This window comes from Orcinus orca, chromosome 1 (genome assembly GCF_937001465.1).
Source record: "Orcinus orca chromosome 1, mOrcOrc1.1, whole genome shotgun sequence".
NCBI classification, from domain to species: Eukaryota; Metazoa; Chordata; class Mammalia; order Artiodactyla; family Delphinidae; genus Orcinus; species Orcinus orca.
Window position 1 is genome coordinate 197,452,878 of NC_064559.1, and position 25,810 is coordinate 197,478,687.

General features: G+C 46.1%; 1 protein-coding gene and 1 non-coding gene across 3 annotated transcripts; one reads left to right on the forward strand and one right to left on the reverse strand.

Moving 5' to 3' along the window:
* Positions 1 to 222: 222 nt before the first annotated feature.
* Positions 223 to 24,498, reverse strand: LOC101271114 (phospholipase A2 group V). 2 transcript variants are annotated; one of them, XM_049706548.1, is made up of 5 exons: positions 24,228 to 24,493; positions 13,135 to 13,184; positions 11,795 to 11,939; positions 2,782 to 2,888; positions 223 to 2,076 (listed from the first exon to the last, which is right to left on the reverse strand). In XM_049706548.1, exons 1-5 carry the CDS (start codon positions 24,269 to 24,271, stop codon positions 1,952 to 1,954), a joined length of 471 nt encoding a protein of 156 aa, XP_049562505.1. In that variant the 5' UTR covers positions 24,272 to 24,493; the 3' UTR covers positions 223 to 1,951. The 2 variants fall into 2 exon arrangements, with proteins under 2 accessions (XP_049562505.1, XP_033289027.1); XM_033433136.2 differs by having other exon boundaries at positions 223 to 2,888; positions 24,228 to 24,498.
* Positions 24,499 to 25,622: 1,124 nt separating this feature from the next.
* LOC117202404 (small nucleolar RNA SNORA11) lies at positions 25,623 to 25,752 on the forward strand. The gene has a single exon (XR_004484743.1). It is a non-coding gene; the product is annotated as a small nucleolar RNA SNORA11 (small nucleolar RNA).
* The last annotated feature ends 58 nt before the right edge of the window (positions 25,753 to 25,810 follow it).

The following is a 25,810-nucleotide window of genomic DNA, read 5'->3' on the forward strand; positions in this document are numbered from 1 at the left end:
GTCTCTTCTCCATCATCCAGAATATCACAATTGAAGAGAAATGGCATTGAGAGTGAAGCTCTCAATTTCCTTTACATACCTATTTAAAAATGGATTTGGAAAATGGCTCTGATCAAAAAAATTTCATGAGCGAATTGGACATTTGAATTGCTTTCTTTGTTACTCTGTCAAATTTAGACGCGAGTCCATAGCAAACTTTTCGAAAACACTATTACATTCAGGGTAATTGCATAAAATTAAATTTTATTTTGAAAATGTTCAACATTGGAGGTTTTTAAATATAGATCCCATTTATCATGTGGTTATTTTGGGATTTGTCAATGGAAGGAAGCCAAATGTCCTTTCTTGGAAAGGACTCTCCTTTGTTTTGGGATGTGTCCTTTCTTCCTGCAGTCTGGGTATCAGAACACCCTTTCTTTTATGAATAGATAGATGAGGTGGGCTCTTTAGTGTCCTTCCTTGGTAAAAATAAACCCCATAGTTGAACTTTTTTTTATATATAAATTTATTTATTTTTGGCTGTGTTGGGTCTTCGTTTCTGTGCGAGGGCTTTGTCTAGTTGCGGCAAGCGGGGGCCACTCTTCATCGCGGTGCGCGGGCCTCTCACTATCGTGGCCTCTCTCGTTGCGGAGCACAGGCTCCAGACGCGTAGGCTCAGTAGTTGTGGCTCACGGGCCCAGTTGCTCCGCGGCATGTGGGATCTTCCCAGACCGGGGTTCGAACCCATATCCCCTGCATTGGCAGGCAGATTCTCAACCACTGCGCCACCAGGGAAGCCCGAACTCTATTTTTTTAATGTCTTGCTCTGTGAAATCCCAGAACCTCAGCCTCGCCAGGTCATCATCAAGGTAGCTTTGGGATTCCCAATTTACATCGCAAAAAACATTACAGTTTCTTTTTTTTTTTTTTTTGCGGTACGCGGACCTCTCACTGTTGTGGCCTCTTCCATTGCGGAGCACAGGCTCCGGACGCGCAGGCTCAGCGGCCATGGCTCACGGGCCCAGCCGCTCCGCGGCATGTGGGATCTTCCTGGACCGGGGCACGAACCCGTGTCCCCTGCATCGGCAGGCGGACTCTCAACCACTGTGCCACCAGGGAAGCCCTACAGTTTCTTTTTTAAAGAGACCAGAAATCAGAGGGGTTCAGTAATGAGCCTGAGACCACACAGCTGGAGAAGCCAAGTTGGCATTCAAATGCGGCACTCTCTGGTCTGGAAGCCCAAGACGGCACGATTGCCAATCATCTTCTCCCTGCTCCCTGGAGGAAGAATGAGGTCCAGTGCTTGGTTCGAGTGGACCCAAGGTTTAAGGAGATGAGCCCCAAAGAAGGCTTGGTACTCATCCCAGGAAACCTTCTAGTTACTAATCTGTACCTTCTTCCTCTGAGGGAACATGGTTAATGCTGGGTCTGGTGCCCCAACAGCAGAGAAAGAGGTGCAGGCAATCCTCCACAGCAGGGGAAATACCTGTGTGGTTATTATTAGTCTTGAGAAGGAATTTTATTTAATATCTATGTGGCAGAATTATGGAGTCACTTTTGCTTCCACTTCTGTGAAAATTCTCTACAGGATGGTAGTGATAACCCAACTGCAGAACTGAAAAGTCAATGCATCCCAGGAAAGCCTCCCTCCTGGAGAAGCAGGGCTGTCTTCAGGGATGAGGAGAAATACAGCTGGCCTGGAGTGAAGGGCGAGCTTTCAGCACCAGAGTGGCTGATCTCACAAGTGGAGGCCGGGGACCCTGACCTTGCCAAGTCTAATGACCAGAGTCACGCTCCTGGAACTCTGGAGGATGAAGTGTGGCTGTGGGCCTCCTCCGAGCCCAGTGGAACATCAAGAAAGAATGAGGTCCCAGACCTGGGAGCCTCTCTGGGGATTCCAGCAGAGTGGGTAAGCTCTGTGCTGTACGAGAGGGTGTAAGAATCTTGGTCCAGGAGGAGCTCACTGAGGCGACTAGATGCAGAGGAAGTTGGGAAAGTATTGATAAAGAGGGTTGTAGCTCCTCATGTTTCTTTTCAGACAGTAGACGAAACGCCGGTCACAGGCGCAGAGCTGCATCTGGCAGAGGGACCCACGTCCTGCAAACAGGACACCAAATGCAGGATGAGGAAGAAGAGATGCTCTGTGACACTGACTCTGGACTTGCTTCAGTCCGGACTTGCTGCTAGCCTGAGCAGACTCCCCAGTCTCCTTCCTGCCCTCAGTCTAACGTGGGAGGCACAGCATCTACACTGGGGGTGCAAAACCCGATGGAAGAGGCACAGCTGCTGCCCAGGGCGAGGTTTCAGCTGAGGGAGACACAACTCCTGCCCTCAGGGAGTCCCCAGTCTGATGGAGGACACGCATTCCCTCCCCATCAGACTGGGAGCTCTCAGTCTGGTGATGGAGACAGCCCTGTCTCTGGAGGAACTTCAGTTCTCAGAGAGGAGACACCATCCCCAGATTTAGCTTTGAACTCAGAAGGACCTGAGCTTGAATCCCGACTCTAGCTGTGTGCACTGGCAAGGCTTTGAGTCTGTTTCCTCATCTGTAAAGTGGGGACTAAAGCCACCCCACAGCGAGCAAAAGGACATATGGAAAGCGCTTGACCCCTAATACATGCTGAGTCTAAGATGTTTCCGCCCGCCCCCTAGAGGTCAGATACAGCTGCAACAATCCTCCCCCTGTTGCCCCCATCTCTGCCCCCCCAAGATATAGACTGGCTGACCTCTTGGGGCACCTGACTTCAGAGGCAGCAGGGACCCAGGCTCTTCCAGTGGCCTGAATGGAAGCCCCAGCCTTACCACAGGTGACCAGGCCGCATGCAACTCTGTATCTGTACACCTGTGTCAAGGCATTGCAGCCTTTTTTCTCCAGCCGCGCGTAGCAGTGGTCATGCATCCAACAGCACCTGTCAATGCAAGAGCTTTAGATCCTGAGCAGAATGGGCCTGTCCCTTGAGCAGAGGCCATCATGGTTGGTGAGATCTGACCAAGAAAAAATCTCATGATATGGCTGAGTCCTTCCTGCTCTTCCATTAAGTCTGTCCCACACATGTACCAGTTCACGGACCAGCTCTTTCCTCCTGGGCCCACGGTGAGACTACATTTCCCAGCCACCCCCCTTGCAGGTATGTGTGGTCACATGACGAGGCTGGCACCCTGGAAAATGTACAGCACTTCTAGACCTACCCATAAAAATCTCCCACTCTAGGAGACCTTCAAGATGGCGGAGGAGTAAGACATGGAGATCACCTTCCTCCCCACAAATACATCAGAAATACATCTACATGTGGAACAACTCCTACAGAACACCTACTGAACGCTGACAGAAGACCTCACACTTCTCAAAAGGGAAAAGACACCCTCAGGAGACCTACACACAGAGGTGGGGCCAAATCCAAAGCTGAACCCCAGGATCTGTGCAAACAAAGAAGAGAAAGGGAAATCTCTCCCAGCAGCCTCAGGAGCAGTGATTAAATCTCCACAATCAACCTGATGTACGCTGCATCTGTGGAATACCTGAAGAGACAACGAATCATCCCAAAATTGAGGCGGTGGACTTTGGGAGCAACTGTAGACTTGGGGTTTGCTTCCTGCATCTAATTTGTTTCTGGTTTTATGTTTATCTTAGTTTAGCATTTAGAGTTTATTACCATTGGTAGATTTCTTTATTGATTTGGTTGCTCTCTTCCTTTTTTATATATATATATTTTTTATATATATATATATATATCTTTTTTTCCTTTTTCTCTTTTTGTGAGTGTGTGTGTATATGCTTCTTTGTGTGATTTTGTCTGTATAGCTTTGTTTTGACCATTTGTCCTATGGTTCTCTCTGTCTGTTTTTGTTTTTTGGGTTTTTTTTAGTATAGTTTTTAGCGCTTGTTATAATTTGTGGATTTCCTTTTTGGTTTCGTTGCTCTCTTCTTTCTTTTTTTAATTATTTTTTTATTTTTAATAATTTTTTTTATTTTAATAACTTTTTAATTTTATTTTTTTTTCTCCCTTTTCTTCTGAGTCGTGTGGCTGACAGGGCCTTGGTGCTCTGGCTGGGTGTCAGGCCTGTGCCTCTGAGGTGGGAGAGCCAAGTTCAGGACATTGGTCCACCAGAGACCTTCCAGCTCCACATAATATCAAACAGCGAGAGCTCTCCCAGAGATCTCCATCTCAAAGCTAAGACCCAGCTCCAGTCAATGACCAGCAAACTACAGTACTGGACATCTTATGCCAAACACCTAGCAAGACAGGAACACAACCCCATACATTAGCAGAGAGGCCACCTAAAATCATAATAAGGTCACAGACACCCCAAAACACACCACCAGACGTGGTCCTGCCCAGCAGAAAGACAAGATCCAGCCTCATCCACTAGAACACAGGCACTAGTCTCCTCCACCAGGAAGCCTGCACAACCCACTGAACCAACCTTAGCCACTGGAGACAGACACCAAAAACAATGGGAACTACGAACCTGCAGCCTGCGAAAAGGAGACCCCAAACCAGTAAGTTAAGCAAAATGAGAAGACAGACAAACACACAGCAGATGAAGGAGCAAGGTAAAAACCCACCAGACCAAACAAATGAAGAGGAAATAGGCACTCTACCTGAAAAGGAATTCAGAGTAATGATAGTAAAGATAACAGAAATTTTGGAAATAGAATAGAGAAAATACAAGAAACGTTTAACAAGGACCTAGAAGAACTAAAGAGCAAACACACAATGATGAACAGCACAATAAATGAAATTAAAAATTCTCTGGAAGGAATCAATAGCAGAATAACTGAGGCAGAAGAACAGATAAGTGACCTGGAAGATAAAATAGTGGAAATAACTACCACAGAGCAGAACAAAGAAAAAAGAATGAAAAGAATTGAGGGCAGTCTCAGAGACCTCTGGGACAACATTAAATTCACCAACATTTGAAGTATAGGGGTCCCAGAAGAAGAAGAGAAAAAGAAAGGGACTGAGAAAATATTTGAACAGATTATAGTCGAAAACTTCCCTAATATGGGAAAGGAAATAGTCAATCGAGTCCAGGAAGTGCAGAGAGTCTCATATAGGATAAATCCAAGGAGAAACATGCCAAGACACATATTAATCAAACTATCAAAAACTAAATACAAAGAAAAAATATTAAAAGCAGCAAGGGAAAAACAACAAATAACATACAAGGGAATCCCCATAAGGTTAACAGCTGATCTTTCAGCAGAAACTCTGCAAGCCAGAAGGGAGTGGCAGGGTATTTAAAGTGATGAAGGAGAAAAACCTACAACCAAGATTACTGTACCCAGCAAGGATCTCATTCAGATTCAATGGAGAAATCAAAAGCTTTACAAAGCTACGAGAATTCAGCACCACCAAACCAGCTTTACAACAAATGCTAAAGGAACTTCTCTAAGTGAGAAGCACAAGAGAAGGGAAAGACCTACAATAACAAACACAAAACAATTAAGAAAATGGTAATAGGAACATACATATTGATAACTACCTTAAATGTAAATCAATTAAATGCTCCAACCAAAAGACATAGACTGGCTGAATGAATACAAAAACAAGACCCAAATATATGCTGTCTACAAGAGACCTGGGAACACATACAGACTGAAAGTGAGGGGATGGAAAAAGATATTTCATGCAAATAGAAATCAAAAGAAAGCTGGAAGGCTTCCCTGGTGGCGCAGCGGTTGAGAGTCTGCCTGCCAATGCAGGGGACGTGGGTTTGTATCCCGGTCCGGGAAGATCCCGCATGCTGAGGAGCAGCTGGGCCCGTGAGCCATGGCCGCTGAGCCTGCGCGTCTGGAGCCTGTGCTCTGCAACTGGAGAGGCCACAACAGTGAGAGGCCCGTGTACCGCCAAAAAAAAAAAAAAAAAAAAAGAAAGCTGGAGTAGCAATTTCTCATGTCAGACAAAATAGATTTTAAAATGAAGACTATTACAAGAGACAAAGAATGACACTACATAATGATCAAGGGATCAATCCAAGAAGAAGATATAACAATTGTAAATATTTATGCACCCAACATAGGAACACATCAATACATAAAGCAAACGCTAACAGCCATAAAAGGGGGAATCGACAGTAACACAATCATAGTAGGGGACTTTAACACCCCACTTTCACCAATGGACAGATCATCCAAAATGAAAATAAATAAGGAAACACAAGCTTTAAATGTACATTAAACAAGATGGACTTAATTGATATTTATAGGACATTCCATCCAAAACCAACAGAATACACTTTCATCTCAAGTGCTCATGGAACATTCTCCAGGATAGATCATATCTTGGGTCACGAATCAAGCCTCGGTAGATTTAAGAAAATTGAAATCGTATCAAGTACCTTTTCTGACCATAATGCTATGAGACTAGATATCAGTTAGAGGAAAAAAATCTGTAAAAAATACAAACACGTGGAGGCTAAACAATACATTACTAAATAACCAAGAGATCACTGAAGAAATCAAAGAGAAAATTTTAAAAACCTAGAAACACATGACAATGAAAACACGATGACCCAAAACTTATGGGATGCAGCAAAAGCAGTTCTAAGTGGGAAGTTTATAGCAATACAAGCCTACTTCAAGAAACAAGAAACATCTCAAATAAACAACTTAACCCTACACCTAAAGCAATTAGAGAAAGAAGAACAAAAACCCCCCTAAGTTAGCAGAAGGAAAGAAATCATAAAGATCAGATCAGAAATAAATGAAAAAGAAATGAAGGAAACAATAGCAAAGATCAATAAAGCTAAAAGCTGGTTCTTTGAGAAGACAAACAAAATTGATAAACCATTAGCCAGACTCATCAAGAAAAAAAGGGAGAAGACTCAAATCAATAGAATTGGAAATGAAAAAGGAGAAGTAACAACCGACTCTGCAGAAATACAAAGGATAATGAGAGATTACTATAAGAAACTCTATGCCAATAAAATGGACAAACTGGAAGAAATGGACAAATTCTTAGAAAAGCACAACCTTCCAAGTCTGAACCAGGAAGAAATAGAAAATATAAACAGACAAATCACAAGCACTGAAATTGAGACTGTGAATAAAAATCTGCCAACAAACAAAAGCCCAGGACCAGATGGCTTCACAGGTGAATTCTGTCAAACATTTAGAGAAGAGCTAACACTTATCCTTCTCAAACTCTTCCAAAAGATAGCAGAGGGAGGAACACTCCCAAACTCATTCTCCGAGGCCACCATCACCCTGGTACCAAAACCAGACAAAGATGTCACAAAGAAAGAAAACTACAGGCAATATCACTGATGAACATAAATGCAACAATCCTCAATACAAGTAAACAGAATCCATTAAAAGGATCATACACCATGATCAAGTGGGGATTATCCCAGGAATGCAAGTATTCTTCAATATACGCAATTCAATCAATGTGGTACACCATATTAACAAAGTGAAGGAGAAAAACCATATGGTCATCTCAATAGATGCAGAAAAAGCTTTTGACAAATTCAACACCCATTTATGATAAAATCCCTCCAGAAAGTAGGCAGAGAGGGAGCTTACCTCAACATAATAAAGGCCAGATATGACAAACCCACAGGCAACATCATCCTCAATGGTGAAAAACTGAAACCATTTCCTCTAAGATCAGGAAGAAGAGAAGGTTGTCCACTCCCACCACTATTATTCAACATAGTTTTGGAAGCTTTAGCCACGTCAATGAGAGAAGATAAAGAAAGAAAAGGAATCCAAATCAGAAAAGAAGAAGTAAAGCTGTCACTGTTTGCAGATGACATAATACTATACATAGGGAATCCTAAAGATGCTACCAGAAAACTGCTAGAACTAATTAATGAATCTGGTAAAGTAGCAGGATACAAAATTAATGCACAGAAATCTCTGGCATTCCTATACACTAATGATGAAAAATCTGAAAGAGAAATTAAGGAAACACTCCCATTTACCATCACAACAAAAAGAATAAAATACCTAGGAATAAACCTACCTAAGGAGACAAAAGACCTGTATGCAGAAAACTATAAGACACTGATGAAAGAAATTAAAGATGATACAAACCAATGGAGAGATACACCATGTTCTTGGATTGGAAGAATCAGCATTGTGAAAATGACTATTCTACCCAAAGCAATCTACAGATTCAGTGCAATCCCTATCAAACTACCAATGGCATTTTTCACAGAACTAGAACAAAAAATTTCACAATTTGTATGGAAACACAAAATACCCCGAATAGCCAAAGCAAACTTGAGAAAGAAAAACGGGCTGGAGGAATCAGGCTCCCAGACTTCAATCTATACTACAAAGCTACAGTGATCAAGACAGTATGGTACTGGCACAAAAACAGAAATATAGATCAATGGAACAGGATAGAAAGCCCAGAGATAAACCCACGCACATATGGTCACCTTATTTTTGGTAAAGGAGGCAAGAATATACAATGGAGAGAAGACAGCCTCTTCAATAACTGGTGCTGGGAAAACTGAACAGCTACATGTAAAACAATGAAATTAGAACACTACCTAACACCATACACAAAAATAAACTCAAAATGGATTAAAGACCTAAATGTAAGGCCAGACACTATAAAACTCTTTGAGGAAAACCTAAGCAGAACACTCTATGACATAAATCACAGCAAGATCCTTCTTGACCCACCTCCTAGAGAAATGGAAATAAAAACAAAAATAAACAAATGGGACCTAATGAAACAAAAGCTTTTGTATAGCAAAGGAAGGCATAAACAAGACGAAAAGACAACCCTGAGAATGGGAGAAAATATTTGCAAATGAAGCAATTGACAAAGGATTGATCTCTAAAATTTACAAGCAGCTCATGTAGCTCAATATCAAAAAAACAAACAACCCAATCCAAAAATGGGCAGAAGACCTAAAAAGACATTTCTCCAAAGAAGGTATACAGATTGCCAACAAACACATGAAAGAATGCTCAACATCATTAATCATTAGAGAAATGCAAATCAAAACTACAATGAGGTATCACCTCACACCAGTCAGAATGGCCATCATCAAAAAATCTACAAACAATAAATGCTGGAGAGGGTGTGGAGAAAAGGGAACCCTCTTGCTCTGTTGGTGGGAATGTAAATTGATACAGCCACTATGGAGAACAGTATGGAGGTTCCTTAAAAAACTAAAAATAGAACTACCATATGACCCAGCAATCCCACTGCTGGGCATATACCCCGAGAAAACCATAATTCAAAAAGAGTCATGTACCACAATGTTCATTGCAGCTCTATTTACAATAGCCAGGACATGGAAGCAACCTAAGTGTCCATCAACAGATGAATGGCTAAAGAAGATGTGGCACATATATACAATGGAATATTACTCAGCCATAAAAGAAACGAAACTGAGTTGTTTGTGGTGAGGTGGATGGACCTAGAGTCTGTCATACAGAGTGAAGTAAGTCAGAAAGAGAAAAACAAATACCATATGCTAACACATATATATGGAATCTAAAAAAATAAAAATATAAAAAATGGTTCTGAAGAATCTAGGGGTAGGATAGAAATAAAGACACAGACGTAGAGAATGGACTTGAGGACACAGGGAGGGGGAAGGTTAAGCTGGGACAAAGCGAGAGAGTGGCATGGACTTATATATACTATCAAATGTAAAATAGATAGCTAGTAGGAAGTAGCCACGTAGCACAGGGAGATCAGCTCAGGGCTCTGTGACCACGTAGAGGCGTGGGATGGGGAGGGTGGGAGGGAGACGCAAGAGGGAGGAGATATGGGGATATATGTATAGCTGATTCACTTTGTTATAAAGCAGAAACTAACACACCATTGTAAAGCAATTATGCTCCAATAAAGATGTTAAAAAAAAATTCCCACTCTGTCCTCCACTCTCTCTCTCTCCATCTCAGCTGGATGGAGATGACCCAGCCAAGGACTCTGAGGCCATGGGGAAAGTCACGAGACAGGAGAAACCTGGGTCCTGGAATTGATATGTGATTCACATGGTCAAATGAGCAAAAACTAAACTTCAATTGTGATAGCTGTGGGCAACTGCATTTTTTTTTAATTTAGATTTACAGAAAAATTGAGAAGATTGTACCAAATGCTTCCTCTTACCCCACACCCAGTTTCCCCTATTATCAACACTTTTTATGAGTATAATATGTTTGTTACGGCTAACAAACCAATACTGATACATTATTAAATAAATGTTAACTAATTAAATAATAATATATCACTATTGATTCATAAATTGTAAAAGTCCATAGTTTCTTTAGATTTTCTTAGTTTTTACCTAAATGTTCTTTTCTATTCCAAGATCCAGTGATGGCCACCATGTTACATGTACTTGTCCCGTCTCTTTAGGCTCCTCTTGCCTGTGGCAGTCTGTCACACTTTCCTTGTTTTCGATGACCTTGACAATTCTGAGGAATGGTGGTCAAGTCTTTTGTAGGATGCTCTCCTACTGGGATTTCTTTGATGTTTTTGTCATGATGAGATGGGTTATGGGTTTATTTTGCTGCCCATGTTGTTCCAGTTTTGGCCATTAGGGGGCTCTCCCAGTTGGCTCCTGTGCTCTTTGACATATTCCTATCAACGAGGGGTTTGGTTTGGGTTTGTTTCGTTCGAGCCCTTCCTTAATTTGGGGCACTACAAAAAGCTCCAGGTTCATCTTGTATATTTCCTGCCCTCGTCCTAGGATCAGCCATCTCTCCAAGGAGCCTTGGTTCCTCTTATTGGAGAATGGTGTCAGAAACCAGGTCTGGGCACTAGGTGCTGCTTCTTGCTTCTGGGGTATTGTTTCTTTTAGGGCCTCTCAGACGACAGAGCAAAAAAAATATGTGTCTATATTAACCCACGTAATTACACATATCTCTACATATTTTTATATGTAACCATCTGCATCTATATACAGCTAACTAGGAGTTTATACTGAAGTCTCCAACTCTAATCCATTATCACATAGATCATTCTAGCTTCCTGTCCCTGCTTGTCTGGTCTGTAAACTCCCACTCCAGCAGCGACAAGCTTGGCTCCAACCATCTGCCCTCCATTTGTTTAAGCCCCTCATCCCCTTATACGTGTCTAGCTGTATAAGAATTGTTAACCCAGCAGATTGTATTTTTCAAAGAGCAATCTCTCCCATCTCACATGTTCTTCTAGAACATTGCCACTTCCCAATCAAGAGGTGGAAACTAGGCCCCCTCTCTCTTAGAGCCTTTGTGACTGCCTTGACGAAGAGAACAGTGGAAGTGACACAGTAGAATTTCTGATGCTGGATCACAAAAACACCATGCTCTTTTGTCATGCCGTTCTGGAACACTCACGCTTGAAACCCAAGAGGCACCGTGCTGTGAGGAAGTCCAGACAACCTTAGAGAGGCTTAAGTGAGAGGAACTGAGGCCCCTGGCCCACAGCCTCAGCTGAGCTCCCAGCCAGCAAACAGCAACAACTTGCCAGCCATAGGAGTAATCATTATAGAAAGCAGATCGCCCAGCCTCAGTGGAGCGGCCCAAGCCGAAGCCAGGTGGAGAAGAGACAAGCCATCCCGCCAGGCCCTGCCCAAGTGGCAGAATCTTAGCAAAATAAGGGGTTGTCATCGCTTTAGGCTACTACATTTTGGGGTGGTTTGTTATGTAGTGATAGATCAACTGATATATTAGGCACTGAGATTCAGGGAGTTACTAGATGTATCTTGGGCAAGTCAGTTAACCTCTCTAAGACTCAGTTTTCTTATCTATAAAATGGTGCTTTAATACTCATCTTTCAGAATTGATATCGAATTAGATGAGATAATGTGGATACAGAGCCTGGAGCATAAAGGACAGTTATGACAATTAACTCACCAATCAGTACAATCCTTGGGGGTTCCTCGACCCCCCCAGCCGCAGTAACAGCCGTAGAAGCCATAGCTCGTCAGGGCGGGCTTCCTAGTCACCTTCTCAATCATCACCTTCAGCTGCAGCAAGCTCCCTGGGACAGCAGGCACACCTGAAAGACAGCCCAGGCAAACCCGCTCCAGGCCCACTTTCCCACGTGCTCCCTCCCTTTCTTTCACCTTGAGGCTCGGAGGGACCAATATGTCCCTTTTTTATCCTCCCCATTCATGGGAGAGGAATGAGAAACGTGAGGGCAAACAGATAGAGAAGGGATTAGAAGTTTGGACGTGGACGATCCCAGCTCTGCCACTAATTCACAGTATGATGTTGAATAGGTCACTTCATCTCTCAGAGCCTCAGTTTCCTCATCTGCAAAATGCGGGGGCGGGGGAGGGCCTACAATGAACGCCTACCTTTTGGAGATGTTATGAGGGTTGAAAAAAGATAAAGTATGTAAATTTCTAGCACAGTGACAGACACATAGTAAGTGACCAAGAAATGTTCAGGATAATGAATATCGTATCAGTATGAAGCAGGCAGACAGGCACTTCCTGTCTCTCCTGATGATACACCCGTCCCTCCCCGCGGTTGACACCATCTGGAACGGGAGGCACAGAATCTTAGAGCAGTGTGGGACCCGTAGAGATCACTGGAGGCAGCTCCCTCATCTTACAGTTGGGAAACTAGCTCAGAGGGGAAGGTGACTTGCCCAGGGTTTTGCAGCGAGCCAGAGGCACTCTCCCACTCTCCCTGCAGTCTCCAGGGATCTGGCAAGGCATCAGTAGGACAGCCTGTCAGAGGTCGTGTACATGGTGACGGGGCTGCAGGGGAGGCCTAAAGCCAGGCTCCCCCCACGCTGGGCAGTTCCCTCCAGCTGGGAGGTGGCAGCAGGTGGGACATGTAGAAAACCTGGACAGGCCTGAGCAGAGAATGCCCAGGAATTGTGGAATGGAATATTTATATAAGGATCTTGTGTTGTGACAGTTTTATCGTATTTTATTTGGCATCAAAGTAAAAAATCTGCCTCCCATGTCCACAAGCCCCATGTCTTCCACATGGCACAATCTTTCCATATCCCCTCCTAGAATCCTGCCGCAGCCCAACCCGTCGACTATTATTCTGTGTCACAGGTAAGGAGGCAGAGGCTCGGAGAGCCCAAGGCTCTTGCTGAAATCGACATGGTCAGGGTAGGGCCAGGATTCAAAATCAGGTCGCCAGGACTTCCAAGACTGGTCTCCTTTCCACTACCCTATTGTTCCTGTGGGGTGAAAGGTCAAAAGTTCAGAGGTCTCAGGGCAAGCACTTACTACAAGCCAGGAACCAAGCCAGTGTGAGGAGGCCCTTCATCTCCAGGGTTCTGGAAAAGAAAACACAGCCCATGACATGTCGATCGGGAGAGGCCCTCATGGCCCATTCAGACCCACTCCTGGCTGGGGAGGGCCACTCCATGGCCCACCAGGCCCCACCCTCTCAAGTTGGGCAGTAAACAGGCAACAGCAGCTGGAAAAATGAGGCAAAAACATCAAGGAGTTGACCCAAGGGGTCCCTGGGAGGAGAGGGGCACCCTGGGTCGTTGTCCCCATTAGAGATGGGAGAGAATTTTCCCATGGCAAATACCCCCAACACAATCGCTCCTTCTTGAAAATTCTTTTTCAATTATATTTTACAGCTGTGTTGGTATAAAAACAAATACAGTCCAGGCTGGATTCATTCTTATACGTTCATTATATTATATTATTTTTTCTCCTGATTTTAAAAGAATTTAAAATTAAAACATTTTCATGGGCCCGAGGCACCATGTCTACCTACAAAAATAAGTCAACCCTGGGTACTCACAACAGCTCTGAAGGGTAGGTATCCTTGTTCTGTAGGGGAGCAAAATTTGAACGCCAAAGTGTGTCTCTTTGGCATAAGGATTAATTTAGGCTGATGAATTTTAAGAAACAGAAGATTAGGGGAGTCTTTCTTTTTACCTCTCCCTTAGCTGCCTTAAGAATTTAGATAAAGGTTCTGTTCCCGGAACAGAACTATTATAGAGGTATCTGTAAGGAATACGGGAATAGCTGTGGCTGGAGAAACTTGACAGGGCCTAGAAACCAGAGTCGACCCTGTGTTCCATAGTCTCTGCAGGCCCAGCAAACATTTGCATAACAAACATCCGCTTTTCCAACTCTATGTGAATTGCCTTCCTCCCCTTTGAAGTCCCAAAGCCCTACCCCCAACATCCTCTCTGGTCTTTAGCAGGAGATCGTATTTAAGATAAGGGCTTGGGCCATTTTGGTGAGTTCCTTAGTTTTCCTGGGTCTCTCCCATGTGTACGTGTTACTAAACTTTTGTTTGATTTTCTCCTGTTAGTGTATCCCATGTCGATTTAATTCTTAGACCAGCCAAGAGAACTTAGAAGGGTAGAAAATATCTTCCTCCCCAACAGTTCTCATTTTGCCAGTGCAGAAATGGAGGCTCAGAGAGCTCAAACAACCTGCCAGAAGTTACGCAGCTGATAAAAAGTGGAGGTGACGTTCAAACCCAAGCCTGGCGCGTCGCTCACTGCCCCATACATCCTCCCTCCCTAGAGGGATATGTTCCCCTCTGAGCAGAGCGGGCTGGGGTCCTTCACATGCTCTATCCCATGGGCCTGGAGGCCCCAGCTTCCCTCCCCAGCATCTACCTTTGACAAACGCATGAATCACTAGCCGCAAGTCCAAAACAATCACACCCAGAAGGCAAGGGAAATTCCTTATGTCTCGGGCCAGTGATGGATTCTAACTTGGCCTCTTAGGAGTTCCTTACCAGTGGCTGCCTGCTTCCCTTCCCTCTCTGGATCCCAAAGTCCTTGTTCACCCAGAGCTGCTCAGCTGACCTATAGTCTGCCAGGATTCCACTCCGATGCCCTGCTGTCTCCGATCCCCGAGTTCCGTGGTCACTCTGAGAGCTCTGGCCCGGGCCCCTGGTACCTCCTGTGGCCTGGCTCCAAACACACAACCTCCAACTCCCCAGGGCTCCCAGCAGCTGGGCTGGCCTCTCCATGCCATCCTTTGTCCAGCAGCTCCTCTGAGTTCCAAGAACATTCCTGAGGGTTCTGTCCGCCCACAGCCTCCGCTCTGAGGGCTCTAAACAGACAAGGAAAATGACCCTAGACCTTACCCTTCCAAGCCAATCTTCCTCACTGCTTCCTGGAGCTGTGACAGGAGGAGGACACCAGCTACCATGTACTGGGCACCTAAGACGTGCCAGACACCATCCACTGTCTCCTTAAACCTGCAAATGACCCTAACACGTGGGTACTGTGAAACCTACTGGCAGTGTCTGCCCTGTAACAGGCATTTGTTGAAAGAGAGAATAGCAGTTGTTGACTTTACAGGTGAAGAAATGGAGCCTCAGGAAGGGAAAGTGAGTTGCCCAAGGATTCAGCTCAGGACTGTGAATCTACTCCTTTGACTGGCCCTACTCCGCTGCTTCTGAACAGCCCCTGGGTACTAATCATCTTGTTCATTTTCTATATTTCATGACACTTTAACATCTTGGGGACCTTGCTGGGCTGGAAAGAGACAGCCCCTCCAAGACTAGCTAATCCCTAGATAAAGCAAAACACTCTCCTGTGAACATGGCTTTCAAGTGCAAACCAACCGATCCTAAACTCCCATGCCCAACCACTTCCTCTATCTCAATTCCACACTCCCAGCCAATATTTCCCCTGGCCTAAATCGCCCCAGGGCCGGGACCAGACCACCGGGCACCACCCCTACGGCCTGAAGTCCACTGAAATTATTCAAGCTAGCCTGTCCTAAACTGTTTACCCTGGCCTGTCTTGCCTTAGCCACAGAAGACACAATGCAGGCTCTGGGCCATGCTTTCCCTCATTTCTTCTGTCTCCTGATCAACCCTGGTGCTTCTCTGTGTGGCCCTGCTAGGTGTGGTACGTCCCCTTCTCCTGGAAACTGTAACAAACTAGCTTTTAAACGTAATCGTCTCCTGATCTGTTGCCTTCACCATACCTGAAGAAAACCAAAATCCCAGGTGCACATTAGATCATCTTGGGACATGGCTGTTGACGTGAGGGAGCAGTGCCAGGTCCCACACAGAGGAGTCAGGAGGTGCACAAAAGAAGTTTCACAGAGGACGTGGCAGAGGCATTGAAATAGCTGCTCTGGAGGCCGGGAAAGTGGACCATCGATGGATCCCAAAGGAGGCTTCCAGCAGAAGGATGTGGGGTTGGATATTTTTATCAGGCAACCACGGAGGAGAATGAGCGAGGCCAAGAGATAATTGTGGAGTGGAGCTCTGGCTGCGGTAATGTGAGGTGGGGAGAGTGGAGACAGACAGCCTGACAGAAGCATGGAGACATGGGGGCCGGGGAGTGGCCGGGTCACTGGAGAGACAGGTCCTCCAAGTCTACATACAGCGGCCCCCCTGCTCCCAGGACCACCCCCCTGCATCCCAGTTCATGTCTCCTGGATGGAGATGATCAACAGCACCAAACCCCCACTACACAGAAGGTGCTACTGAGACCTCCCCGAAATCTAGGGGAGGCCATGAGGGGCCAGGGGTCTCCTCTCACAGCCCCGTCCCTCTATACGCCCTGACCCCACCCCCCTCGGGCAAGGCAGCCCCCAGAATGAGATTCCTCACCAGTGACACCTTCTCTCTGTCCTCGGTCTGGAGTAGAGGCAGGAGCTGGGCCCAGCTGGTTTTAAGGGCCTCCCTGCCCACCTCTTACACCCCACCTGGGCCAGCTCCAGGATGCATGGTAACTCCCACAGAAAGCCTTACTTCACCCCTCAAGACCCCTGGGGATATCTTTCCCGTCTGCGCTCAGAAGTAGCTATTTCCTGAAGCACGCCAGACGCCTGGGAGGCTTCCGGGAGAGACACAGAGGAGGGAATAACCACAGTCAGGGTTATTCTCCATCGATGGCCCATTTTCCCTGACACCCCCCCCAACACATAATTTTCTGAGAAGATGTGGGTGTGAGCTCCTTCCTCTCCTTGCTCTTGACTCCCTTTTCTCTCCCCCTCCCCTCACGGCAGTATCAGAGAGGAGCCCCTCCTTGGGCTCCAATGAGCCCTTCTCTTCCCAGGACCTAAGCACGAGGCACCCGCAGGAACGCTGTGAATTCATTTCAATACGGAAAGTACTTATCGAGTGTCTAATCCCTGCCAGGTTACTGCTGGGGATCCACTGTGAATAGGACAGCTTCTCTTCTGGTTGGGAAAACAGATAGTAAAGGCACCCAGTAAATATACAGTACGTCCAAGGGCAGTAACCGCTGTGGGGAAAAGTCCTCTCTGTTCTGCATTTTCATTTCTTTTTCTCAACCAATTCCTTCTGCTGCCTACAGGTATATACAAGCTTCACCATCCTAAACCAAACAAAAGGAAGCCAAAACAAAAAAAAAGGAAAACATCGCTTGCCTCTGCTGACCTCTCTCCAGCTCTTTTTCCTCTAAAAGCCAAAATTCAGGACAGAGACACCTCCTCTTGTCCATCACCCACTCTCTTCTGAACCCCTTGCTGTGTACCTTTTGTTGCATCCCTAAGCCGGCTCTCAGGGATCCCCCAAAGCCTGGCATTGCCCAAGCTTGGGCTTCTCTTGAACACTCCATCCCACTGATCACCTCCTCCTTCTTGAAACTCTTTCCCTCTGGCCTTCAAGAGGCCACAGTCTGCCATCTCTCCTCCGGCGGCTCACCCCCCATCTCTGTTGACCCCCAAATGCAGATGTTTTCAAGGGACCTGCTCCTCTCTCTCTACCCCTCTCTCAAGGTGAGTTATCCGTGTACAGGGATTTAGGTCTTATTTCTAGGCAGATGTCCCAAGATATCCCAGGTCAAGCAGTATCTGGCACTAACTCTCACTCAACAATAAACATTCAGCCCAGGGCAACAATAAACTCCCAGCCCAGACCTTGGAAATGCTTTGCTTGTCCTACCAAGTGACTTTAAAACATGGAATTAGTAGGGTTTCCCTGGTGGTGCAGTGGTTCAGAGTCTGCCTGCCGATGAAGGGGACAGGGGTTCGTGCCCCGGTCCAGGAAGATCCCACATGTGTTCATCGGTAATGGGACAGGGAGTGCCTTGAGAGCAGAAACCATCTCTTCTGCAAACACGTGTTTGAAGTGCTCAGCTCAGAGCCTAGTCCATAGTAGTTGCTCAGTAAATGTACTATAAGCACATTAAAGGAACCCATCCCAGGATGAAGAGGTCACTGAGGGCTTTCTAGAAGAGGAGGCACCTGGACTGAATCTCTAAAAGTAGGTTTGAGAAATTGGAACCCTTGTGCACTGTCGGTAGGAATGTAAAACGGTACAGTTGCTGTGGAAAACAGTATATGGCAGTTCCTCAAAAGTTAAAAGTAGAATTACTATACACCCCAGCAATTCCACTTCTGGATGTGTTCCCAAAAGCATTGAAAGCAGAGTCTCAAAGAGATATTTGTACAACCATGATGATAGCAGCATTCTTCACGTAGCTAAAACATGGAAGCAACCCAAGCGTCCACAGACAGGTGAATGCATAGGTAAAATGTGGTGTGTACATACAACGGAATAGTATTCAGCCTTAAACAGGGAGGGAATTCTGAAATAAACCAGTCACAGAAAAACATAGACTGGGCTTCCCTGGTGGCACGGTGGTTAAGAATCCGCCTGCCAATGCAGGGGACACAGGTTCGAGCCCTGGTCCGGGAAGATCCCACATGCCACGGAGCAACTAAGCCCTTGTACCACAACTACTGAGCCTGCGCTCTAGAGCCCGCAAGCCACAACTACTGAGCCTGCGTGCCGAGAGCCTGCGCACCGCAACGAAGAGTAGCCCCCATTCACTGCAACTAGAGAAAGCCCGTGTGCAGCAACAAAGACCCAATGCAGCCAAAAATAAAATAAATTGATGGAAAAAAAAAAAGACTGTATGATTCCATTTACATGAGATACTTAATCAACATCATAGAAACAGAAAGTAGAATAGTGGTTGCCAGAGGCTAGGGGAGGGAGAATGGGGAGTTAATGTTTAATGGATGCAGAGTTTTAGTTTTATAAGATGAAAAGAGTTATGAAGATGGCTGGTGGTAATGGTTGCACGACACTATAAATGTAGTTAATGCCACTGAACTACATACTTCAAATGGTTAAGATGGTAAATTTTAGGTTATGTGTATATTACCACAATTTTTAAAAATGAAAAAAAAAAGAGAGCGAGAGAAAGTGGATTGGAGTTCACCAGGACAAGAATGTGAGGAAGGGCATTCAGGTAGAAGGAACAGCACATGCAGGACTCATAGGCATGAATTATAAGGGCTCGTTCAGGGAACTGCAAACAGACGGGGTAGCTGAGGGTATTAGGCAGCGATATTCTATTAAATATTTAATAAATGACCCTCCAGGGGGGTAAAAAGCCCTGATTTTTAACATTTGCCAATTTCTGTCGTGTAAATACTCTCACCCTGAGCAATTTCATGCAACTCACATCATGTCACTGAATGTAGAGCTGGGAACACACACTTACCAGGCAAGGATGCTTGGTAGCTAAGAGCCCGCGTTCTGGAAGTGCCACTTATTAGCTGTGACCTTGGGCAAGTGCTCTGCTCCTCAGTTTACCCACCTGAATAATGGGGTGAATCATTTTACCTGCCTCATCCCTATGTTCTGAGTTGATACATGGCAGGCATTTAGAATTGTGCTGGCACAGAGTAAAGGCTCAATTCACGTTTGCTCTTCTTCCTAGGAAAGACGGACATGCGCGCTCTTGACTTCTCAGAAAAGGGAAGTTCCTACGTGTACAGTAGGAATTTAGGAATGGTGGGAAAGGCTAGCTGAAGAGATGCAACTGGGTGTGTCAACAAAGAATCTTGGGTGTCAGGCTAAGGAGTTTTACTCTTCTGCTGAGTGTCCCAGAATGACCTCGATCAATAGCAAGATGATGTGACTTCAGTAAGAAGAGACTGAATAGGTCTTATCCTAAGATCCCCAGAACTGAAGCACACAAGGACAGGGGTGGGTGACACAGCTCAGCAGTCATATGTATGGTCCCCAAGCCTGGTACCAGTCAGATCACAAAAGCAACAGCTGTGTCGGCAGTGACGGCAGGAGTGGGTGCCCAGAATGAGGTCCTAGCTGACCTTACCTGGAGGGGAGTGCCTGTTCCCGAGCCCCATCTCCAGGAGGGCTTCTTGAAACCTGGGGGTGTCTGGGTCACAGGATGCCTGTCAGATAGACGGAATGGGGGCCGACTGGTGTTTGGAAGGGGGTTTGGGGTACCCAGCCTCTGTCTCCAAACTTCTGAAGGATATTCAGGGGTAAAAAGCAGCATCGTTGTCCCACGTGGCTCCACTGCAGAGCTGGCCCCAAGTGTGGGCACCCCAAGGAGTCAGGTTTGAGCTAGACACAAGAAAGATTTTTCTAGCAACTCCAGGGTCCTGGGGAAATAATGAGCTGTCTTGGGAGTGGTGAGTTTCCTGTCCCCAGGGGCACTTTTTATTTACCACTTTTTAGGAACAGAACCGTAGTAGGGGCAGGGGGGATGGGGTGGCGGGGGAGTCACGCCCTCACATGATTCCACAGGAAAAGGAGCTTTCTTTAGGTGTTGGGAACACGAGAGCCTCATCAGAAACACATGAAGTCAGTCATGCCAGTTACGAAGATTAGGTTCATAGGTTTGTAAAAGTGTAGAAAAAATATTACATTTTACCAAGACTAAAAAGAAAAAAAAAAACCCAGAAAACTCAGGACCCCTTCAGTTGCTCTATGGCATGGAAAAAGCTGTCAAATATTCTCTGCTCCCCACCTTCTTGGGGGTCCTGCCCCAGCACTGATTCACGCCCAAGTCATGTCCAGGGATGTTGCGAATAGCAACATTAAGTCGGACACGGGCTGGATGAGCTCCAGGGCCGACCTTCTGTGACAGTGGGTGCTCTCATGTTAACCTGTTCTTGAACATTCCAAGCTTTTCTACTGAGGACTTTGGCACTTGCCGTTCCCCCTGCCTAGAATACTGATACTTAGCAAGACATGGTGCTCTTCATTCCTAATCCTCTAGGTCTCATCTTAAATGACACCTCTTCCAGGAGGCCCTCCCTGACCATCTACCCAAGGTAGCTCCTCCTCCTCCCATTAATCCTATATCACTGTTTTCCCCCTGCACAGCACTTACCACCATCTTTTTTTTTGATGTTGTATGCAATATATTATTCAACAAAATTTTTTTTTCTTTCTGCAAATATACAGATGATTTATCTACTTAGGTACAAATGATGAAAATTTTATATAGTTGAAATGATTTCACATTCAGTGATCATATTCCTTAAGATTAAACCAACAAATCATAGAAATATTCTGACCCAACTCAACAAACTACTAAATTGGATTTTTTTCCCTTTATAAGCTTTTGCCAATTATCAACATTCAGCTAACTTTAACTTCTCCCATTAACCTAGCCAAACCTAAGTAATTTAGCAATTTCTCATGCCCATTTCACCTTTCTACAACTCGACAGCCCTCACAGCACTTTGACATCATCTTTCACTCTCTTTGATGTATTTCTTTACTTGTTTATGACATCCGTCTCCTACCCCTTCCCCTAGAGAGCAGGAAACTTGTCAGTCTTGCTTTTCATCACATTATCAGCCACTAGCCCAAAGCCTAATACATATTCGCTGGTTGATACTTATTTGTGGAGTAACAGCAATTGGATCGGTAAACCAATTAACTCCGGAGGGAGTAGCAGCCTCACTGGATTTCAGCCATTCTGTAGGTTGGCAGTTTGCTCTAAAGACACACACAGCCAGCCCAGTCTTGGTCTCAGTCTATTGGTACATATGTAACAGGCTCAAGTTCAACTTTCACCAAAACTTTTGCTAAAAATGCAATCCAAACACCTACTTGGTAGCAAGGACATGTTTTGCTTTATCTTTGAAAAATCAATTCAGCTGTTCGTTCTCGGGAAACATTCCCTGAACGGGTCTTCCTTTCTGACTCTGTTTCTGTTGGTCCCTCCGATGGAGGGACCAACATCACTCTCTTTTCACCTGGTAAAAGCCTACTGTTCTTCCATGCCGTAATGCCACCTCTTTTTTGGAGGCAGGAGAAACCCTAGAACAACCTATGGCTCTGACTGGCAAGATCTGAGACCTAAGAGCAAAGCTTCTAGGCTCCTGATCCTGAGATACTCACGATTCCAGGCCAATCTGCTTGTCTTCAACCCCAATCCAACCCAGCAACCATTTCCTGAGCAAGTCCTGCGGACAGAGCTGCAGTGAGACACTAAGGAAACAGACGTAAAGCGAAATCAAGGGATGGTGATCCGGCGCCTGTTAGCATGGGGGAGATGAGAACAGGGCTTTAGAATGCCCGCGGCACCTAGAAGGACGTTTGAACTCCTTCCCAGAGCTTAAGGGGAGGAGCCACCTCTTCCAGACGCCTCCCTGATATCTGCCTGGCAGAGTTCACGGCCTCCCCTCCTGTTCCTGGGTCGATCGGTCTCACCTCTATGACAGCACGGGCCACAAGCTGCCAAAGTACCCCGGCAGGTCCGTGGCCGATCAGGACCTGCTGCCACGCCTCTCCAGGCTTGCCTTGGATCCGCACACAACCCAGCGCTTTGCTGGGAAGAAGACTGATGCCAACCCCTTCCAGTTCTCAGACACACCGTCTTGTGCTCTCTCTCTCTCTCTCCACCCCCTACTCGCCTCCCTCTCTCTCTCTCTTTTTTCCTCCTTCTCTTTCTTCTTTTACTCCCCCCCCCACTTTCTTCTCTTCCTTTATTCCTTCTCCTCTTTCTAGATTTAACATGCTTAGCATTCAGTAACTCTTTTGTGAGCACCTACTATGTGCCAAGCTCTGTTCTGGGGAAAAGCAATGAACAAAACAGATGAGAAGTCCATGCTCATGGCCCCCAGAGACCTTGCATTCTGGTGGGAGCAGACAGAAATAGACAAGTCAATAAATAAAATATATAGAGTTTGGCAGGTGTTGATAAACACTGTGGAGAAAAATCAGGAAAGGAGGAGAGTGGTGTGTGTGTGTGTCTGTGTGTTGTGGGGAAGAGGGCTGATGGTGGGAGCAGACAGTTTAAATAGGGTGGCCAGGAAACATCTCAGGGCAGAGGAGACATAAAGGAGGGGAGGGAGCAGGCTGTGGGGACACCCTGGAGAAGAAGGCTCCAGGCAAAGGAAGTACAAAGGTCCTGGAACAGAAGCATGCCTATGAGTTGGAGAAATAATAAGGAAATTAGGTCTACCTTTGCCAAAAAGCCTTCTTCTGGACCCATCGTCCTGCCCCAAACTGGAAAAGTTCTGCTTCTCTGTGTTCTCCCAGCAGCCTGTGAGCTCCCACATCATAGCATCAATCACAGTACATTACAACGTCTCCCCACCAGACAGGGAGCAACTTGGGGACTTTTGGCTTTCCAGCACCCAGCATAGGGCTTAATACATATTTATTGACTGTCTAATGGAATCAATCAATGAATAAACAAACTAGGCTATGAATCCTGGAGGATGTCTCATTCATCTCTACCCCTGGCAGCATCTAGTACACAGTATGGCACAGATTGGGCCCTAGAAAAAAAATGTTTGTTGAATGACTAATAGAAATAGCTAATGCTTATTAAGCACAGACACCATGCTAAGTCCTTTATGTGGCTTACCCCATTTCTCCTTAAAGTGATCCTATGAGGGAGGCACTACTGTCAGATGCAGTTTGCAGATTAGGACAGCGAGGCTCAAAGGAAAAGAAATGACTCACCCAAACCAGACAGCTGCTAAGTGGCAAAGCTCTGAGTTGAACCTCATTAGTTTGACTCCCAAGGCCATGTCTGCTCAGCCCAAAGCTAAACTGCCTTCCAGAGAAGACAGCCTGGGAGTGGAGGGAGGGAGGGGTAGGGAGAGATAGAGGAAAGGAGAAGAAAGATCTCCCTATACGGGCCAAGAACAGCATCTTCCCCATCTCTGTATTCCTCTCCACATGTACCAAAGTGTATGGCATACAGAGAAGTTTAGTAAAAGTTAAGGAATATTAAGTAGATGTTGATGATTCCTTTTCCCAAAAAGGAATAGTTTTGTGTGGTTTAAGTTAAAGAGAAATTCCGGCAAGGCCTCAGATTAACACGAACAGAAGTCCCAACTTGAATCCTACGGATAACCCTGCCCAGCTTTGCCCCTAATCTTAGGAATGATCTTCTGGGTAACCTCCATCTCCCTTTAGGTGTGGCCTTGCATCTTTAAGAATGACACAGCTCACAAGGTTTGACACATTCTGGGTAAAGGACCCTGCAGCCCGAGGGATCTCCTCTTACAGGGTCTGTGCCTTGCCCACCCCTCCCAGGGCCCCCTCTTTGGCTTCCTGGACCCCATCTTCTCCAGTCTCACCCACTCCAGCTGGTTGGCCTGCAGCCTCCATGCCCGCAACTGACCTCTCTGGCCTGGCCTCAGCTCCTGTTCCCATGAGCAGCGTCATCGGGCAGAGCCTGGAGCCCCAGGCCCTGCTGGCTCCCCTCCTGCAGCCACAACATTGGGGTCCACGGGCTGCGGATCCCAATGGATTCTAGGCTTCCAGATTCTTAAAGTCGTGAATGAGAACGAGTGGTGAAGACAGGCCTGGAGGTGGTGAGAAGGAACTTCTGCCCAGACCCAGCTGGGCATCCGCCTGCTCAGCCCACAGCTGCCCTGGCAGGTGCAGGAAGTCCAGCAAAAGCCTGGAGCCTGGAACTGGCTCTCCTGCCAAACAAGCCTGGGCAGTCACCCAGAGAATTCCAATGAGGGTTGATGTGAGTCCTGAATTATCCAGGTCACAGCCTTATCCGGTTTCACAGGCTTTGCTAATCTCCTCAAGCCTGGAGGGATCACCCCCACCCACCCACCTCCTCGGTCCTGAGCTCAGAACTTTCTTAAGGATCCGACAGTCTGCTAAGTAACTCGACTATTTTAGTCCCTGGGGTCCTCAGTCTTGACGGAGGCAGAGGCCTGAACACAGAGCCTGGGGATGGATGGGATGCCTAGGAAAACAGATGGGGAGGAAGGTGGTCCGAGGGGGAGGTACTGGAGCCGTCAGGGAAGCAAATGTACTTCTGGAAGTGAGTTCTGAGAGTGGGGACCAGTGGCCAGAAATCAGGTGGTGTCATTCATTTCTGAATACCTACCATCATTATTTCCTAAAGACCTACTGTGTGCCAGCTGCTGGGCTGAGAGGCAGGTACAGAGATGAATAATGGAGGGGGCGGTGCGGGAAGGTCCTCGCTCTCAAGGAGCTCAGAGTTTAATGCTGGAGACAGAGCAGGAATGAGCACACCACCGAAAACACTGCAGAAGTGCCGGGATAGATACGCCCGGAGCAGCAACGGGGAGAGGGAGGCCCCGCCCAGCCAGCACAGGCTGGGGACTAATAACTCAGCAGCCACAATAATGATGGTAGAATTAACGTTCGTGGGTACTTACTGTGCACCCTGCTAAGTGCAACACATGATTTATCCCGTCTAACATAGGCATTAACTCCGTGGGGGAAAGGGCTATTCAGACAGTGATCCAGGAACTTGGCCAAGGTCACACAGCTAACCAGAGCCTCCCGTGAGCTTAGAAGGACCCTTTATTCAGATTGGCAGGCCCTGCTTTGACTGGTATAGTCCTTGACACAATACAGATACTGTCTTTTTTTTTCTCATCATCAGAGAGGGAGATAAAAGCCTTAAAAAACAATCCAGAAATGCATAAAGTTAAAAGTGAATCATAGTCCACCCAAGATAACCACTTTTCAGAATGATTTCTATTCTTAAGAATAATATTTAAAATAACTCTGATTAAAAATAATTTTTGGGGTGTGCTCAGAGCAGGGAGTCTGAAGAAATGGCTCGTCTGTTTACAACACACCCGACAGGAATCAGGGTTCATTGTGACAAGGGGCACAAAACTTGTGGCCTTCCTATGAACAGATACCCAACACATATCCCCCCTTCACCTGCACGTGGCTGCTGGGCAGGACCAGTGGGACAGGGCTCAGTAC

Bases quoted from the DNA above. Each gene is read 5' to 3' on its own strand.
- LOC101271114 (XM_033433136.2), bottom strand. From the start codon at position 24,271: ATGACGCTGCTCATGGGAACAGGAGCTGAGGCCAGGCCAGAGAG. The intron at 13,185-24,227 runs GTCAGTTGCGGG...TTTCTTTTCCAG, and splicing joins GCTGAGGCCAGGCCAGAGAG to AACCCTGGAGATGAAGGGCC. The intron at 11,940-13,134 runs GTAAGTGCTTGC...GCTGTCTTTCAG, and splicing joins GGCTTGGTTCCTGGCTTGTA to GTGTGCCTGCTGTCCCAGGG.